The sequence below is a fragment of the Trypanosoma melophagium genome (genome assembly GCF_022059095.1).
Source record: "Trypanosoma melophagium isolate St. Kilda chromosome Unknown ctg17segment0, whole genome shotgun sequence".
Lineage (NCBI taxonomy): Eukaryota > Euglenozoa > Kinetoplastea > Trypanosomatida > Trypanosomatidae > Trypanosoma > Trypanosoma melophagium.
The window spans coordinates 58,853-78,233 of NW_027125145.1; the positions used below are offsets into that span (position 1 = coordinate 58,853).

The following is a 19,381-nucleotide window of genomic DNA, read 5'->3' on the forward strand; positions in this document are numbered from 1 at the left end:
CAAAAGCAATTAAAAATGGCAAAAAAAAGGAATTTATATCTCAAGTATAGTTAAACCGCAACGAAGAGCACACACAAACATGAACACATATACAGGAAGAGAGTAAAAAAAAAAAAAGACCTCTCCCCATTCACAAAGTTACACGCAGAGAGAAAGAGAGAGAGAGACCCATACACACATGTAAATGTATATGTAGAGTCAATTATTTTTCTTTATATGTATTTTTTTATTTTTACTGTTCCTGTGTGTCACCACTCTTCCAGACATGGCGGCATTTTGGGTTTGCACAGGCAAAGTAAAGAGTCATGTCTTCATGGGGTTGACCAAGAGGATTCACAAAGCATGTCACATCATTTTCACCACAGCGGCTGCACCTTTTCGTTGGGTCACGTTGGGCTGTGGGGTCATTTGCAAACTCAGCCAACAACTCCAACTCCTCTACTGTACCAGTCTTTACCTTGAGATTTAGAATATACACGAGCTTGTTTTCATCATGAACCTCAGTAGTCTTGCAGTAGTTACAACGCCATCTCATCTGCCTATCAAGAGGGTCATTTTCAGGGTAGAGAAGGTTATTGCACCGCTCACAAAAGAGCATAGGTGCGTCATCTAGGTGGGTTAGTGTGGTCTGCATCTTACCTTCCTTTTATTTACTGTTGTTTTATTTCCAAGACGAAATGCACCGAACACGCATAGAAAGAAAACAAAAAAATAAATATATAAAGTTAAAAAGGAAAAAGAAAGAAAGAAGTATAGACATCAAAAAGAGTAAATAACTGTAAATTATTCGAAAGGTCTTAGAGGAACACGAGGCAGAAATACCCATAGAAACTCTTCACACTTTGCTTTGCAACATTCGACAGAAATCCGAATCCTAACACATATCATGAGAAAAAAGGAAAACCGAAAAAAAAGCACGAAAAGGGAACCAAGCAAGAGAGGGAAAAATATAAAAATAAAGAAAGAGAGTGACAAAGATATATAAACGGAGACAGTGAAAGAGATAGGGAGAGAAGGATAGATAAAAACACCGTACTACAGAAACAGAGAAAAAAAAAACCGGACACCCTGTACGACATCTTTTTCCCTCTATCACATTCATGAACCTCTACTCAAACCACCCTCCTCCCTTATTGTTTCCCTTGTCTTCCTTGTGATGACTTTCTCCCCCCTCGCTCTCTCTCTCTCTCTCTCTCTTTCCTTCTTTCTCTTACTTGCACTTTCCTTTTACTTTCCCTTCCCTCTCCCACTCTTGCGGGTGCCTAATCCTTGCGTCCCTTAATGAGTCGCGTGGTCACCTTATCACGGGTGACGATGGCGGCGACGGCGCCGTAGCCGGAGAGCGAGTCGCGGTCGCAGGCGGAGAGCATCGCCTGGGCGGCCACTTCGAAGAGTTCCGCCGGCCTCAGACCCGGCCGCCAGAGCGCCTCGCACATCCCGTGGAGACTCTCTGCACACGTCCCCGCACAGACATAATCCTCCGGCTCACACGGGGCCCCGATGAGGTCCATCGCACACAAATACACCTCCCCCGTCTGCCGGTCCACACTGCCAATGACAGGCTCCACAAACCATGGACCGAAACGCGCCTCGTACAGCATGGATGCCACTAACGCGGCGAAGGCCTTGCCGCTCATATCACGTTCCTCGTTTAGTTTATACATTTCCGTGCGGAAGCGGAGTTTTCGGGCGAACGTCTGTTGATCGGTGCGGAGACCCGTGAGGCCAAGCACAATGCTGTCGTTGATTACATGGAGCTTCGGTACCTCCATCGAGATGGTCTTCAGTTGCTCACCGAGACGGTTGTCGGAGATAATGACAAAGCACTCCTTCCCCGCCATCGCCAAGCAGGAGCCACCACTGTAAGTAAGAATCGACATATGGTAAATACCAAACGCAAAAAAATGAGGTCAATACAGTAACAGTGGATGAACTTAAGGTAGCAGTGGTAGTAGTAGTAGTTTATCTAGCGAAAATATCTAAATATATATATATGTGCAAAAGAATAAATCCATTCAAAAAAAAAAAAAATAAAATAAGGCGATAGAGACGGCCTACGCAAACACAGAAGCAAAGATCTCAATGTCAAAATATAAAAAAAAACCACGTATCCTCACTTATGCCACACATACACAACATGAGGCCCACAAATCACGCCTCTCTTTCTCATCCCCTCAGTCAACTTTAGCACGCTTGCTTCACTCAGAATTTACCTTCGACTCCTCACTACTACGGTATTTATCACCAGCCCTAACAAGCACCGGATGGGTGAACCCCTCCAATTTCCCGTCTTCCGAGTAAATAGGTACGAAATCATGACCATACTTAATCACCTCGCTTCGTGTACGACTGAAGTAGAGAGCAAAGCTGTAAATACCAAGCACAAACACACCCGGAAGGTAAACTCGCCAGGTCGTCTTATATGGCTGCTTCATTTAGACCCTAAACTCATATACAAAAAAAAAACCAACCAACAAACAATGAATAGAAGGGGAAACCCCCACAAATATTCAAACGAAAAAAAAAACACAGGAAGAACAAACAGCAACGAAGAGTTAGCACTCTATTGAGTATACCAAGAAGAAACACGTCAGACGTCGGTCAATACAATGAGATTTTTAACTCTTCAACCTCTTCCTCAACAACACCAGTTACTATCTTCTTTTTCCTGTTATCATTTCTATAGGAAGAATATACAGAACTGCTACTACAAAAGAAAAAATAATAATAACAACTTTTGCTATTCATAAAACAAAAAAAAAGAATAAAAATACGGCTCTAATCAACCTTTTTTCTCGTACGAAAACTGCCTTCCGCTCAGGCACTTGGGGGTAATGCTCACCAAATGTACGGGTTGGGCAAGGTCCTTCAAGACCCTGGGGCCCACATCCGTCACAGTGATAAACTCATCAAGACCCCTCGAGTCCTCCAAGGTGGTGTCAATCTTTATCTGTCGAAGATCAATGGGACAGGGATCGTCGTGAAACGCCGGCAGTGCCCTGAGAACATCAAGAGACTCCTTCGACATTAGTATTTGTCCACCACATCCAACACCTTTAATGTGGGAACAGCAGTTTACCGAGGGACCGTAGTAATCATATCTCTGGTAAACTGTGTCGTAGACAGCAACAGCATCGGTACAGTGCTGCAAAGCCACACGCACACGAATGGTGTCGTTACGCCAACAGGAGGGATCACCACCACCCTCTGTCTGTTCAAGCATTTTGAACCCAGGCGTTATGGGGGATGCGCGCATCAACTCCATCTGAACTGAAAGGGCAATCTGAAGGCCCACATATACGTCCCGACACGCAATCATAAAGGAGTCACCAACTGTCTTCACCTCATATGCATTGTAAAGAGCAATAATAAAACGCACAATGCGATGGTAATTTTTGACCGCCAATCCCATCAAATGCGAATCCCTCGCCCACAGCTGCGTGCTTCCCTCAATGTCGACAATAAGCAGACAAAACGGCTCTACGCCATTAGGGGCTCGGGTGTTCTCCATACTCTTGACATTACCCTCCATTCCAGAAGAGAGCCATTTCAACATGAATTCCCACACCCACAGGAAGCGGGACTCCATCGCCATATTCCATTCATCTTCCAGAAAGTGACGGCACGTGTAAATAAAGGGTTCAGTGAACATCTTCATATGTTTGGCTGTGACATTGTAAGCCACATGCCGGGCACCCAGCTCCAGCAGGTACTCTTTCATCTTCTCCATGTCACCCAGGCCATTGATAACATCAGTTATAGACTGGAACACGCGTCTACTGGAACGAAGATCCCTGAGGGCATCGAAAACAGCCAAACTACTGTTCAGCTCAATAGCCTTGGCATACATAACCCCAACAAAGCGTTTGGGCGGATCAAGCCCCTTCTGACGTTCGCTGATAAGCCCAAATTCCTCTTGTATCCGCTTAACAGTCTCATCTTGACGGATTTTCCCATACTTTTCACCCCGGGCACTTTCGCTGCCACGCTCAACAGATTCCAGTAGCTTTGACCAGAAAACCACCCATTCTTCCCGAGATCCCTCAAACACACTCTTGCTTACAAATCGTGGAAACACTTCAAAAAAGGCATCACGCATCAGTTTATAATGTTCCATGGTAACACCATATGCACGATGACGTGCCCCTACAGAAGTGAAAATTTGTTGCGCCACATCCGGCTTATCGAACACATGAATAGCCGTTGCAAGCATCCGACCAAGCTGCTTCGCCTGCTCACTCATTTCAACACCGTAGAATAGCGCCATGGTCTTCGGGCTCTTTGATAAGATCTCCTTGTAAATCTCCTGCGCAAAGCGGTCCATCTCATCCTGCTTCTCGACCAGCTGCCACGTCCCCAGCGCAGTCACATTCTTCGACTTGAGCATCGCACGCATGTTATCCAGCTCCCGTGAGAGCAGCAATACAGCCTCCGTCTCATCCGCGTCAAGTGCCGTGGGTCCACCCCGTTGCCGCATGTGCAGCTCATGCACAGCACGGTCCATTACTCTACAGAAGTTATCCTGCACAGTGGGTTTAACCTCATCACTGGTTATAGAGTTATCCCACGTCATACGGTTTATGTCATTCCTGTTCACAGGAGGTTTGCTGGGCTGCGCCACTCCGCTCAGGTGACGGGATTGAACGGATGCCGCTGATGCACCACAACCCATTTGTTAGTTGGAGTCCCTTCGCAACGATAAGTATATGTATATATACACACGTATATGTGTCGATGCTTATTAACTGATGGACGCCTGTGTTAGTGCCCCACAACCCCAATACGTAAATGAGGAAGTGAACGCAGTCAAAGGCACAAAACAGTACAAAAACCACAACAAAAACAAACAAACAAACAAAAATAGATAAACAGTGGAAACTATTGTCTTTACCTGCAGGAAGAACACCTTCCCCTCTTCTCTAACTTGAAAACACAATAAACAAACCTTTCTTGGTTTTTTTTTCTAGTTTGGCTGCTTGACAATGCACCACGCCACGGAAGAAGCAACTCCAAGGAGGAAAGGGGAAAAAAGACAGAAAAGAAGAAAATCTCATCAGCGTCAGTACCCCAAGAGATCTTTCCACCCAGAAAGGAGAAAGAAGGATATCCCAGAAGTAAGACAGCAAACAACATGAAACGCCACACCACTGCAGCATTGCAAATCCTGCCTTCAAAAGGCAACAACAAGAGAAAGAAATGTCTCACGAAAAAAGGTAAAAGAGCGCAAATACAAACTCCAAGAAGGCATAAACACAGAAAAGAAAAAAAAAGAAAAGACACCAGGGCCACAGTGAGCACCCAAAGAACACACACCAGACGCGGTGCAGTACAGGGCGATATTCACATTGCGTCCAGCACACAAATATCAAGAGTGTCGTGTTTTCCCCTTTGCATTGCCAAGGAATAGAAATACGAAAATACCACACCAGACGGTTGAATGGCGAAAGAAATAAACGCATCATAATGACCCTAAACAATTAAAAAAAGAAATACACAGTAATAAAAGTTCCCAATCAACCTTTTTTCTCGTACGAAAACTGCCTTCCGCTCAGGCACTTGGGGTAATGCTCACCAAATGTACTGGTTGGGCAAGGTCCTTCAAGACCCTGGGGCCCACATCCGTCACAGTGATAAACTCATCAAGACCCCTCGAGTCCTCCAAGGTGGTGTCAATCTTTATCTGTCGAAGATCAATGGGACAGGGATCGTCGTGAAACGCCGGCAGTGCCCTGAGAACATCAAGAGACTCCTTCGACATTAGTATTTGTCCACCACATCCAACACCTTTAATGTGGGAACAGCAGTTTACCGAGGGACCGTAGTAATCATATCTCTGGTAAACTGTGTCGTAGACAGCAACAGCATCGGTACAGTGCTGCAAAGCCACACGCACACGAATGGTGTCGTTACGCCAACAGGAGGGATCACCACCACCCTCTGTCTGTTCAAGCATTTTGAACCCAGGCGTTATGGGGGATGCGCGCATCAACTCCATCTGAACTGAAAGGGCAATCTGAAGGCCCACATATACGTCCCGACACGCAATCATAAAGGAGTCACCAACTGTCTTCACCTCATATGCATTGTAAAGAGCAATAATAAAACGCACAATGCGATGGTAATTTTTGACCGCCAATCTCATCAAATGTGAATCCCTCGCCCACAGCTGCGTGCTTCCCTCAATGTCGACAATAAGCAGACAAAACGGCTCTACGCCATTAGGGGCTCGGGTGTTCTCCATACTCTTGACATTACCCTCCATTCCAGAAGAGAGCCATTTCAACATGAATTCCCACACCCACAGGAAGCGGGACTCCATCGCCATATTCCATTCATCTTCCAGAAAGTGACGGCACGTGTAAATAAAGGGTTCAGTGAACATCTTCATATGTTTGGCTGTGACATTGTAAGCCACATGCCGGGCACCCAGCTCCAGCAGGTACTCTTTCATCTTCTCCATGTCACCCAGGCCATTGATAACATCAGTTATAGACTGGAACACGCGTCTACTGGAACGAATATCCCTGAGGGCATCGAAAACAGCCAAACTACTGTTCAGCTCAATAGCCTTGGCATACATAACCCCAACAAAGCGTTTGGGCGGATCAAGCCCCTTCTGACGTTCGCTGATAAGCCCAAATTCCTCTTGTATCCGCTTAACAGTCTCATCTTGACGGATTTTCCCATACTTTTCACCCCGGGCACTTTCGCTGCCACGCTCAACAGATTCCAGTAGCTTTGACCAGAAAACCACCCATTCTTCCCGAGATCCCTCAAACACACTCTTGCTTACAAATCGTGGAAACACTTCAAAAAAGGCATCACGCATCAGTTTATAATGTTCCATGGTAACACCATATGCACGATGACGTGCCCCTACAGAAGTGAAAATTTGTTGCGCCACATCCGGCTTATCGAACACATGAATAGCCGTTGCAAGCATCCGACCAAGCTGCTTCGCCTGCTCACTCATTTCAACACTGTAGAATAGCGCCATGGTCTTCGGGCTCTTTGATAAGATCTCCTTGTAAATCTCCTGCGCAAAGCGGTCCATCTCATCCTGCTTCTCGACCAGCTGCCACGCCCCCAGCGCAGTCACATTCTTCGACTTGAGCATCGCACGCATGTTATCCAGCTCCCGTGAGAGCAGCAATACAGCCTCCGTCTCATCCGCGTCAAGTGCCGTGGGTCCACCCCGTTGCCGCATGTGCAGCTCATGCACAGCACGGTCCATTACTCTACAGAAGTTATCCTGCACAGTGGGTTTAACCTCATCACTGGTTATAGAGTTATCCCACGTCATACGGTTTATGTCATTCCTGTTCACAGGAGGTTTGCTGGGCTGCGCCACTCCGCTCAGGTGACGGGATTGAACGGATGCCGCTGATGCACCACAACCCATTTGTTAGTTGGAGTCCCTTCGCAACGATAAGTATATGTATATATACACACGTATATGTGTCGATGCTTATTAACTGATGGACGCCTGTGTTAGTGCCCCACAACCCCAATACGTAAATGAGGAAGTGAACGCAGTCAAAGGCACAAAACAGTACAAAAAACCACAACAAAAACAAACAAACAAACAAAAATAGATAAACAGTGGAAACTATTGTCTTTACCTGCAGGAAGAACACCTTCCCCTCTTCTCTAACTTGAAAACACAATAAACAAACCTTTCTTGGTTTTTTTTTCTAGTTTGGCTGCTTGACAATGCACCACGCCACGGAAGAAGCAACTCCAAGGAGGAAAGGGAAAAAAGACAGAAAAGAAGAAAATCTCATCAGCGTCAGTACCCCAAGAGATCTTTCCACCCAGAAAGGAGAAAGAAGGATATCCCAGAAGTAAGACAGCAAACAACATGAAACGCCACACCACTGCAGCATTGCAAATCCTGCCTTCAAAAGGCAACAACAAGAGAAAGAAATGTCTCACGAAAAAAGGTAAAAGAGCGCAAATACAAACTCCAAGAAGGCATAAACACAGAAAAGAAAAAAAAAGAAAAGACACCAGGGCCACAGTGAGCACCCAAAGAACACACACCAGACGCGGTGCAGTACAGGGCGATATTCACATTGCGTCCAGCACACAAATATCAAGAGTGTCGTGTTTTCCCCTTTGCATTGCCAAGGAATAGAAATACGAAAATACCACACCAGACGGTTGAATGGCGAAAGAAATAAACGCATCATAATGACCCTAAACAATTAAAAAAAGAAATACACAGTAATAAAAGTTCCCAATCAACCTTTTTTCTCGTACGAAAACTGCCTTCCGCTCAGGCACTTGGGGGTAATGCTCACCAAATGTACTGGTTGGGCAAGGTCCTTCAAGACCCTGGGGCCCACATCCGTCACAGTGATAAACTCATCAAGACCCCTCGAGTCCTCCAAGGTGGTGTCAATCTTTATCTGTCGAAGATCAATGGGACAGGGATCGTCGTGAAACGCCGGCAGTGCCCTGAGAACATCAAGAGACTCCTTCGACATTAGTATTTGTCCACCACATCCAACACCTTTAATGTGGGAACAGCAGTTTACCGAGGGACCGTAGTAATCATATCTCTGGTAAACTGTGTCGTAGACAGCAACAGCATCGGTACAGTGCTGCAAAGCCACACGCACACGAATGGTGTCGTTACGCCAACAGGAGGGATCACCACCACCCTCTGTCTGTTCAAGCATTTTGAACCCAGGCGTTATGGGGGATGCGCGCATCAACTCCATCTGAACTGAAAGGGCAATCTGAAGGCCCACATATACGTCCCGACACGCAATCATAAAGGAGTCACCAACTGTCTTCACCTCATATGCATTGTAAAGAGCAATAATAAAACGCACAATGCGATGGTAATTTTGACCGCCAATCTCATCAAATGTGAATCCCTCGCCCACAGCTGCGTGCTTCCCTCAATGTCGACAATAAGCAGACAAAACGGCTCTACGCCATTAGGGGCTCGGGTGTTCTCCATACTCTTGACATTACCCTCCATTCCAGAAGAGAGCCATTTCAACATGAATTCCCACACCCACAGGAAGCGGGACTCCATCGCCATATTCCATTCATCTTCCAGAAAGTGACGGCACGTGTAAATAAAGGGTTCAGTGAACATCTTCATATGTTTGGCTGTGACATTGTAAGCCACATGCCGGGCACCCAGCTCCAGCAGGTACTCTTTCATCTTCTCCATGTCACCCAGGCCATTGATAACATCAGTTATAGACTGGAACACGCGTCTACTGGAACGAAGATCCCTGAGGGCATCGAAAACAGCCAAACTACTGTTCAGCTCAATAGCCTTGGCATACATAACCCCAACAAAGCGTTTGGGCGGATCAAGCCCCTTCTGACGTTCGCTGATAAGCCCAAATTCCTCTTGTATCCGCTTAACAGTCTCATCTTGACGGATTTTCCCATACTTTTCACCCCGGGCACTTTCGCTGCCACGCTCAACAGATTCCAGTAGCTTTGACCAGAAAACCACCCATTCTTCCCGAGATCCCTCAAACACACTCTTGCTTACAAATCGTGGAAACACTTCAAAAAAAGGCATCACGCATCAGTTTATAATGTTCCATGGTAACACCATATGCACGATGACGTGCCCCTACAGAAGTGAAAATTTGTTGCGCCACATCCGGCTTATCGAACACATGAATAGCCGTTGCAAGCATCCGACCAAGCTGCTTCGCCTGCTCACTCATTTCAACACCGTAGAATAGCGCCATGGTCTTCGGGCTCTTTGATAAGATCTCCTTGTAAATCTCCTGCGCAAAGCGGTCCATCTCATCCTGCTTCTCGACCAGCTGCCACGTCCCCAGCGCAGTCACATTCTTCGACTTGAGCATCGCACGCATGTTATCCAGCTCCCGTGAGAGCAGCAATACAGCCTCCGTCTCATCCGCGTCAAGTGCCGTGGGTCCACCCCGTTGCCGCATGTGCAGCTCATGCACAGCACGGTCCATTACTCTACAGAAGTTATCCTGCACAGTGGGTTTAACCTCATCACTGGTTATAGAGTTATCCCACGTCATACGGTTTATGTCATTCCTGTTCACAGGAGGTTTGCTGGGCTGCGCCACTCCGCTCAGGTGACGGGATTGAACGGATGCCGCTGATGCACCACAACCCATTTGTTAGTTGGAGTCCCTTCGCAACGATAAGTATATGTATATATACACACGTATATGTGTCGATGCTTATTAACTGATGGACGCCTGTGTTAGTGCCCCACAACCCCAATACGTAAATGAGGAAGTGAACGCAGTCAAAGGCACAAAACAGTACAAAAAACCACAACAAAAACAAACAAACAAACAAAAATAGATAAACAGTGGAAACTATTGTCTTTACCTGCAGGAAGAACACCTTCCCCTCTTCTCTAACTTGAAAACACAATAAACAAACCTTTCTTGGTTTTTTTTTCTAGTTTGGCTGCTTGACAATGCACCACGCCACGGAAGAAGCAACTCCAAGGAGGAACATATCAGTGGAAAGAAGGAAAGAATCAAGTACATGTGAAAGTTATAGTTTCACATGGAATTAACGTCTTGTCATTTTTCTTTCGTTCTCAATTAACAGTATACTCTCCTGAGGGAAGAAACAGTATCAGCGATAATTGAAAATCAAGGAACACTAGACTATGAAAGCAACCTTAAGCAAGGGAAATACTTAAAATTTAAGGGATGTAACGCGTGTTTTTGTCACTTTTTTTGTGGGCTGCGTTCTGTATGTGTGTTTCTTAAAATCTTTCTTTATTTGTGTTACGATATATATATATGTATACATATATACTTCCTCCATTGATAATACTGCCTAGCTATTTTTATTGCCGTGAGGAACCAATGCTGGATTGTTGTGTACCATCATCTCGATGCCATTAACGTTACGATTATCATAGCTTTCGTCACTAGATGTTGTTCTTGTTAAGTAGGTCGAGATATGCCGAAAATCACGTGGTGTTTGCTCCAAGGGATTCCTGTATTTGTTACACGGTCTCTGATCATTTCCCGTAGAAGCATCTGCTACTCCTCGTGTTACTGTTAATGTTGACACCTCGCTCGACAGGAGAGAAGAGAGTCCAGCACTCTTGTGCGGACATAGTTTTTTTGTGGGTTGTAACTCCGTGAAATGATTCCGAAGTCGGTTGAGTACATCGTAGTGACCGGTGCCGGGATTGAAGATATTAGGCTGGAACCGCACCGCTTCTTCAAACGTAGTGTGGCGGAGAAAACTCACCCGAGAAAGCATTCGATTCCGCCGGAATGCGCGTCTTAATCTGCTTGCTATTATGATGTCCGTCATACTGCGATTTGTGTTCATTTCAAAGGTTTTCACTGCTGAGTACATGCGCCACAGAGACTGCATGAGTGTCGCCCCACGAATACGTTGCGCTACTTTAAAGAACTCAAGCCATATTTTTGATCCCACAGAGGAATGTGGTGGAAATTCATACTCCAATAGCGCGAGTACTTGCACCAGACGTAGTGGCGAGATATATCGTGAGTTAGCAGAAACTGTATTTCTATCGTTATTACCTGCATGCGTCTCTTCTGGGTACACAGGCAGTGTCGTAAAGGAAATACAACCAGGACCACCTATGCTGTATAAGTCCCATTCGTCTGTGTATTCCGCTACGCAGCGTGCCCGTTTTTCTGCTATTGGGAGGAACACAAAGAGCTGTTCAAGTATAAACATCAATCGACGTTGTTGGCCAGGCTTAAAGAGGCAAAGCTCTTCAAGAAGATGAGGCAAAAGCCACATGGGAATACCTCGAGCGCGAAATACACGTGTAAACTTCCGATGTTGTATTTTTTTACGATCATCAGGTCGCATGTCATCGTGCAAACGTGCACCAACGTCAACAATAGCGTCTGTTCCACCACGTAGTGTCTCGTAAAGAAATGAGGCTTGCTTTGGCATTGAACCGAATATAAGAAAACGCAGAGGAACAAAGAATGCCCCAATCGTAAGACCAAGTACAGATGCAAGCACCACCTTTCCGACAACAGCAAGTCCCAAAAGAAATGGCCAAGATGTATAATCCGTTGTTACTACACGAATACTTTCATTAGATGCCAACATATCCTGAATAATATGAGTGTAGTTTGGAGGTGTCCACAATCCTCTTACCGAAACCGGTCCTGCCGATGTAAGAGTTTGTCGACAAAGATCACCAAGTGCGTGTGCCCACATTTGTGTTGACATGGGAACTCCAGTACTACCAACATATGCATCAGCGAGTGCGCTAGCAGCAGCAATAAAATAAACCACAACACAACCTCCAGCAAAAATAAAAACCTCCCCTCTCAGTGCAACTGAAAGTACATACTGACGAGGAAGCATTCGAATCAAGAGTAAAAAGCGTAGAGTTATGAAATATAATGCATATGAGTTTGGATCAATTAAACACGAATTACGTTCCACCAGTAGCGTCAAAGCTAACGGAAATGCACAAGACCAGTATAACAATTGTACTAACTCAGCTAAAAGAAGTATCGTATTACCCACCAAAACACCCTTCTCTAGAAGAACTCGCGGCATACAAGCCCAGGCCGCCCATGAACTAATACAACGATGTATAGCAAATACAAGACGTAAAAAACTATCAATAAACCCCATACATGTAAAGAAGACTTCTATTGCGAAAAATAATTTGTGATCATCTGAGGTAGCGTCTGTGGTAGGACTTATAATGATTCCAAAAAGTAGACTTAATACTAGAAAAACGTGACCTATCCAACGAAAATAAAAACGATACGTCTTAAATCTTGCTAATGTTAAAGGATCTTCTAGTAGTTGAATGGCGTTAATTACGAGGCACTGAGAATCAAGAAGATTAGTATTAACCCATCGTAAATATGTTAACACGGTTGCCACACAACATGCAGGAAGTACCCAGAGATTAAACAAAGAAAAAAAGATATCCATATCTTCACTAAAGTAGTACCTTAGTAATTCTCTAGTATCATCTCCATTTGGGTACCATTTATTACGCCGAGGTTGAGAAGCCAAACGCCTAGGTAGAGACCACATATCTTCAGATGTTTCATTATTTTCTAAAGGATTATAATATTTTACCAAATACACCTGTGAACGAAGCAATTCCACAATACATACAGTGACACCCGTGACAATTACAGGAAAAAGTATACTAAAACCAGATTTAAAAAAAATACTTCGCATACGTGTAAAACGGTGTATCCTAAATAAAAATGGCACATGAACCTGCCCCAAACGGAGAAGTGAAAGAAATCTTATACAAAAATATGAGCGAAAATTTTTATTATGGCTGTATTGCAATCCAAGTGAAACTGCAAGAGCAACCACACTTACTAATGTAAGAATAGCGGAAGCATCCCTTGGAATAAGGACAACTGATGAAATCATACTTATCACATGGAAAACAATAGCAATTAACGCTACAGGATCTTTTAAGGTAGAAGAAGCATCTACAGCCCAGAGAAATAATACTGATATTACAGTTAAAATAGAGTTAATGTAGTGAATAATAGGTTGACGAAGAGCCCGACTCAAACGAAGAAAAGTTCGATGCTTTGCTACTGATGGATTATGGTAAACTTCATTCTCTTCAAAAGATGCAAATTGAGACCTTGAAACTATACTTTCTTCAATATATTTACCATCCTCACCTTCACAAGCGTATGCTACAGGACTAACATAGCTGGCATTAGATATGCGAGCTCTCCTCCGTAATGAAAATCTATTAATCCTATGATATTCTCCAGCTCTACGCCTTACATCGTACACCCACATGCGTAATTTTGTGATAATTGCAGCAGGGAGCTCACTGTGCAATCGCCAGTGCAAAAACCACAATGGACCTTCCACATAACTATTGATATATTCAACAACATCGTGGTGTAGGCTTTGTACGACTAATCGGATAAATCGTCCAATAAAACTTGAAAGCTGTAACAGAGGATGTAATGCAATAGTAACAGCAAATGGAACAAACACTAGTTGAAACACGATAATAATAAGATAAGCTACTGGAGCCACAGAAACTATATTAATATTTATAGGAGTCCAAGTAGGTAAAACCATTTCCCGTACACTTGTAAGAAAACAATTTAATTCACCATTACAAATACTTCTTCCCTTCGTTTCGGCGCCAAGCTGTTTCATGGCAACAAAGCAGATCATCCACATGTTAACAAAGGTTAGTAGTGTATAAGCAATTCCATAACGTGTCATACCAGATACTTGAAATATACTGGACCATCCCTCACAAAACCGAAGGCAACGGAAAACAACAAATGGTATCGCAGATGGAATAAACCCTACCGCCACACAGAAAAGACGAATAATAAGCCGGATGTAGTGACTAAAAATAAATTCTATGCGGAGAAATAATAAAGAAAGAATTAATTCTACGGCGAAAATAATACTGAAGGTCATCTCCATCCAATAATTGTTTGGTTGAAAAATTGCCATGACGACCACAACAACCATCAATACTGTAGTCTCTCTCCTACTTACAGGGCCTATCCATTGTCGTCGCATAAGTTTTTCAGCAAAAGTTCGACGTTCACGCATCCCTAGTGCTGCTTCAATAATACCAATATCGTACATAAACCTTGACTCTGGATGCTCATTACGGCAATCCCACTTTCCCCACTCGGCGGTGATACGCGCATTAAAGAATGATATTCCCGTCTTATTCAACTTTCCCAGTTCCATTTCACCAGCAATAACACTATCCTGTACTCGTCGTACAAATTTATGAACTGTATTATCCGCCTTATGGTCATAATGTGATGCATCAATAGCTTCCTTTGCCGCACGTACATCCGCTTCCCATAAGAGACCATCTAATTGTTTACCCAATGCTGTCATATTTTTGGCTCGATGTGCTTCATTAAGAAGTTCCATCTTTTTTGTATCTCTAAACCTACTTTTGTCTTTTCTTAGCTTTGTTTCATCACTAATATCGTAATGTTTTCGAATCGCATCATGTACACCAAGAATTACAGCAGTCCAAGTCCAAAATAAGAGAATTAAATTAGCAACTAGTAATTGTACAATAGAGGTTCGTTCCTGTAGTAGTATATAATCTCCTTCTACAAAGTAATGTTTTGACATTTGCATTTGAGCAGGTAATACATTTAATAAAGGATATTTCACTTGTTCAAATGATTCAACTCGCTTCTCTAGTTGATTAATCATATACTGTTGGGAAGGTGTACTCCATACCGCCAAAAATACAGATCCCCAATTTCCAGTTCTTGTTAAGAGAGCATCACTTAATAATAAACCGCGAATTGCTGAGCCAACACCAGCAAGGCCTAGTGGAGATAGTAGAATTAGATGAAATCCAGCTTGTTCAATAGCTCGACAGTAGGTACTTGTTCCTGAATTACCAGGAAAAAATTCGCGAATAACAAAAGGTAGCTTAAGTGTTAATAACATAAGAATACACACTCCACTTCGACACTTAGTACAAGCGCAAATAAAACCGGTAAAAATAATGATACAATCAAATATTTGCCATAGCTGTAAAGGCATAGCCAATTGCATTAAAAGTAGTATTAGGCTTACTGTAATATCAACAGACATGGTAATTTGAGTATTAGATGATTCAGGCATTGTACCAAGAAAGACAGTCATAAATAAAGCCAAAAGAAACTGTACAAGTAAAAACCATTTCAGCATACGTAGTTGCAGTTTCTGTAAACGCTTAAATCGACTTTCACATTTAATATTAGGTGAACGTTCACGTTTCCTACGAAAAACTATTTCACAAAAAGCCGCACAAAAATTTTCTCTCCATAGTAACTGTGTTACCGCCCGCATCACACCACGGATCCTTTCCTTTACACGACGTTGTAGCCCTTCAACAATAAACAACTTCACACGTTGTTGAAGGCAACAACGTTCAATTTCACTACGAATAATATCAATAGCCCTACGACGTCGATTCAGTACAATCTGTCTCCATACTCGTTGTACCATCAATATACTCCAAAATGAATTCCAACATTCTCGTCGTACAAGGTAAGCACGTCCATGAGCTTGGATGCGTAGCACAGCCTCAGGTACAATTTTTACCGTCTCCTGTAACCACTCTTGTAACAGCAATTTTCTTAATTTTCGTTTTTTATATAGACGATAGTAAAACATTATTGCAGTAACGGCAGTGCGTTCCCTATTTCTCTGTAATGTTTTTTCTACATCAATATTACTCACATGTTCTACTACTGTACCTAACGTGTGATGGGGAATAGCACCACCAGAAGGAGCATCCATATCCGGAGAAACGACAAATTTATGAATAGGTGTCTTCTCTTCAGTAGCTAATAAGGGCATGAGTACTCCAGATGATTGTATCTGTTGTTTTTTTTCTTCTTCTTTTTCTTCTTTCCATTTCATCACTCGTCGCTCTCTTTCCATAGTATTTATCCTAACAATTCCTTCTACAGCCTGCGTAGCTATGAATCCCCGTTCATTGTGTTCACGAAGCCAAAGTTGACAACGTCCATACTCCTCCTTATTCACAACACGCGCACGTTTTGATAAGTAAAGATTTAATAAACTATGATATTTGATAAATGTACGGTATAATCGACGCCAACGTTTTCCTTCATTTTCAATAATCTTTCGACGTTCCTTATCCTCTAAGTCCATTAAGTTACGATGTTCAATAGTAAAAATATCCTTCCCTTCACGGGCTCCACTTCTCAATAGGACATCTAAAAAATATCCACTATACCTCCCTGATTTTAATACCACATCTAACACAGTCTCATTCTTGTGATTTGTTTTGTTTAATACTCGAGAAGATGCCTCTTGAGCAGTCACCCACCTTACAAACTCAAATTGTTGTCCTTCAGGAATATTTATGTTTCTCATCAAGCAATGTAGAAAAGTATCTCCATGGTGGTCTTGTACTTCTGTCATTCCATATGTTGCAATGAGAAGTACGAGGGAAGTGAGAGTAATACTCGATTTGGCACATATATGTTGTGGTGTTTGACCATTTGAATCCGTGCAAAATTTGGGTTTTCTGGAATGTTTGAGAAGTACCATAAGACACGCCTCAGAACTTTGAGCAGCAACCATATGTAACACTGTTTTATCGCCATCTTCTTTATTTACAACATCCACATCCGCCCCGTTATCCAGTGCCTTCCGCACATCCACAACATTCATTTCTCTGATAGACTCCAGCAACAGTTGTGTGGGGACATCAAGGTTAGCGGGCCATTGCGGCACAGTAGTGTCTTGAGCCGCCCCACGTACATGGCTCATCCCAGCGAAACTTCATAAATGCAACAGTAGAATACTCCATAGAATAATAGTAATAAGAAGAAAAATGATAAGAAGAAAAAGAAAAATAAATGAGACGTAACGTTGGTAATAGGGAAAAAATATCAAAGTGAAGCAATTCTCTATTTCCATAACCTACAACAAAGTCTTCTTAAGGTCGATACGATCAAATATAGATCGATGAGAAAACTTAAAAAAAAAAACATCAGACAATTACAGAAAACATAGACACACATAAAATTGAATGAGAGAAAAAAAGAGTTTACAAGTATTATTGGAAAAAGTACAAAGTCCTTATAGGAGATTATGTTTCCCGTCAAAGGAAACCTTATTTTTCTACCTCCCAATTTTACATCTTACTTTGCTCTTCTGTATTACCTCCTCCTCTGCATTTTTCCTCTTCATTATCATAGAAGAATTGCAACAGGGGATGAACGGGTGAATCTCTTCTGCCACCAGATGGAATAAGTTTAGTATGATGTCGTCCATCAAAGGCATCGTAGAAAGTAGTAAAAGCTTGGTAACAATGTGTACAACAAGAGAGGAGAGACTTACGCATTACCCGCTCCGATATACGCAGTTCATCATCCATGTTTAGCTTAAATGCTCGTAATAACTGACGCATCTTTCCGTGGTGTTCACTTACTTGACGAAGTAATAGAGGATTCTGGGCTACCAGAGAACTCTTAGGAATTTCTTTTGCATCAGTAAGAAATGGCTCATTGTATACAACTACTCTGGCACAATCTAACAAATATCTCAAATATCTGTATTGCGCATTTGCCGTCACCCCAGATGTCCGCACAGAATCTACCAATGCAGTAAGTATAGGACCAAATACTTGACCTCGTAAAACACTTGAAACATTCATAAATTCTACGACAACCTCTCTTACTATTTGTATATCAGTATCTCCTGTAACATAATATCGTACATCCTCATTTTGTTGCTGTTGTTGTTTATTTTCTTCCTTTTGTCCATTTCCCTCAGAGGATGAGGAGGATGATGATGATAACGTGGGTTGCACACCCCATCCCTCACAACCATACCACACTAATTTCCCCTGTGAACGTCCAAAAAACTCCACCGTAGATTCAAAGGCGTCTACATCCTCTATGAGTGCATCTCGAAGGGCTACCGCGGCATCTTGTGCTCGCTTTAACGCTTCCATTCTTGCTTGAATAAACAAAAATTTTGTCTTTAATGTTAGAGGCAGACGATCGACATGTGCATCCATAAAAGCAATATCATCAGAGAGGCTTGTTTCCCCTGATATTGGTTTTGGTGCACTCCAACCAAACCAAGATGACTCTCTAGGTCTAAGAGCATCATTCAGGTTGCATTCGTGTGATTGTCTTCGTTGCACAATTTCTTCTAAAGAGTTAAAAAAATTAACCACACTTCTATCATCCAATTCATACAGGAAATAAAGTAGGGGTAAGTATGCACAGAGATCTTCTGTGTGTGTTTCAACAAAACCTAATAGACTTCGAGCCACCTGAAGTGTAGGTTCCTTTGCTACAGGCACCAAAAGATGTGGAAAACTAATCTGTAATACACTAAGAAGAACTGTTAACTGCTTTGGTGATCTCTCAAAGCTATACTTTCTGTGTTGAAACGTCGATACAAACCTAAACCATATCCCTTTCTCCGTCATATCATCTGTAGACGCAGACTGACTTGTGCCCCGGTTATTCCATGTAACTCGCATACAACATGTGGCGCCAGACCGTAATACCTCCGCCCCGGACGGGAATTCCTTCTGTAGTGGATTCCAAAAACAACGCAGTGTTTCAAATGGGGCGTACAACATTGATGGACGCAGACGAACGGCGATTGTTTCTAAAACGGCGATAGGCGACTGACGGCTGGCGAGTACATCTAACTGCGGGGCGCAATGATGCAACTCCGCCGGTGACCACCCGCCATACACAACCGTACTGCAGTCAAAGTTCAGCTGTGCACATGTCATATGGACCTAATGGATATATATATATATATATATATATATATATATATATATATGAGAGTGTGGGTCTCTCTTCTACCTCTCCGGGACTAGTCTGGAATGTACCTTAATGGTAAGGGACGG

At 43.1% G+C, this 19,381-nt stretch overlaps 8 protein-coding genes across 8 annotated transcripts; all 8 read right to left on the reverse strand.

Annotated features, from left to right (window-relative positions):
* Nucleotides 1-232: 232 nt before the first annotated feature.
* Nucleotides 233-634, reverse strand: LSM04_007923 (uncharacterized protein; the record flags this gene model as incomplete). The annotated part of the gene is made up of 1 exon (XM_067334262.1): nt 233-634. The coding sequence occupies one exon, from the start codon at nt 632-634 to the stop codon at nt 233-235; it is 402 nt and encodes a 133-aa protein (XP_067193408.1).
* Nucleotides 635-1,262: 628 nt separating this feature from the next.
* LSM04_003718 (Proteasome) lies at nt 1,263-1,880 on the reverse strand (the record flags this gene model as incomplete). Its single annotated transcript, XM_067334263.1, has 1 exon — nt 1,263-1,880. One exon carries the CDS (start codon nt 1,878-1,880, stop codon nt 1,263-1,265), a length of 618 nt encoding a protein of 205 aa, XP_067193325.1.
* Nucleotides 1,881-2,198: 318 nt separating this feature from the next.
* LSM04_001658 (Adenylyl cyclase class-3/4/guanylyl cyclase) lies at nt 2,199-4,672 on the reverse strand (the record flags this gene model as incomplete). Its single annotated transcript, XM_067334264.1, has 2 exons — nt 2,199-2,417; nt 2,852-4,672. 2 exons carry the CDS (start codon nt 4,670-4,672, stop codon nt 2,199-2,201), a joined length of 2,040 nt encoding a protein of 679 aa, XP_067193285.1.
* Nucleotides 4,673-5,548: 876 nt separating this feature from the next.
* LSM04_009133 (Adenylyl cyclase class-3/4/guanylyl cyclase) lies at nt 5,549-7,402 on the reverse strand (the record flags this gene model as incomplete). The annotated part of the gene is made up of 1 exon (XM_067334265.1): nt 5,549-7,402. The coding sequence occupies one exon, from the start codon at nt 7,400-7,402 to the stop codon at nt 5,549-5,551; it is 1,854 nt and encodes a 617-aa protein (XP_067193435.1).
* Nucleotides 7,403-8,243: 841 nt separating this feature from the next.
* Nucleotides 8,244-9,310, reverse strand: LSM04_008886 (Adenylyl cyclase class-3/4/guanylyl cyclase; the record flags this gene model as incomplete). Its single annotated transcript, XM_067334266.1, has 2 exons — nt 8,244-8,903; nt 8,945-9,310. 2 exons carry the CDS (start codon nt 9,308-9,310, stop codon nt 8,244-8,246), a joined length of 1,026 nt encoding a protein of 341 aa, XP_067193429.1.
* A 229-nt stretch (nt 9,311-9,539) lies between these two features.
* LSM04_006300 (Globin) lies at nt 9,540-10,133 on the reverse strand (the record flags this gene model as incomplete). Its single annotated transcript, XM_067334267.1, has 1 exon — nt 9,540-10,133. One exon carries the CDS (start codon nt 10,131-10,133, stop codon nt 9,540-9,542), a length of 594 nt encoding a protein of 197 aa, XP_067193375.1.
* A 682-nt stretch (nt 10,134-10,815) lies between these two features.
* Nucleotides 10,816-17,271, reverse strand: LSM04_007105 (IQ motif; the record flags this gene model as incomplete). The annotated part of the gene is made up of 1 exon (XM_067334270.1): nt 10,816-17,271. One exon carries the CDS (start codon nt 17,269-17,271, stop codon nt 10,816-10,818), a length of 6,456 nt encoding a protein of 2,151 aa, XP_067193399.1.
* A 367-nt stretch (nt 17,272-17,638) lies between these two features.
* On the reverse strand, nt 17,639-19,261 carry LSM04_006856 (uncharacterized protein; the record flags this gene model as incomplete). Its single annotated transcript, XM_067334271.1, has 1 exon — nt 17,639-19,261. The coding sequence occupies one exon, from the start codon at nt 19,259-19,261 to the stop codon at nt 17,639-17,641; it is 1,623 nt and encodes a 540-aa protein (XP_067193394.1).
* Nucleotides 19,262-19,381: the final 120 nt, after the last annotated feature.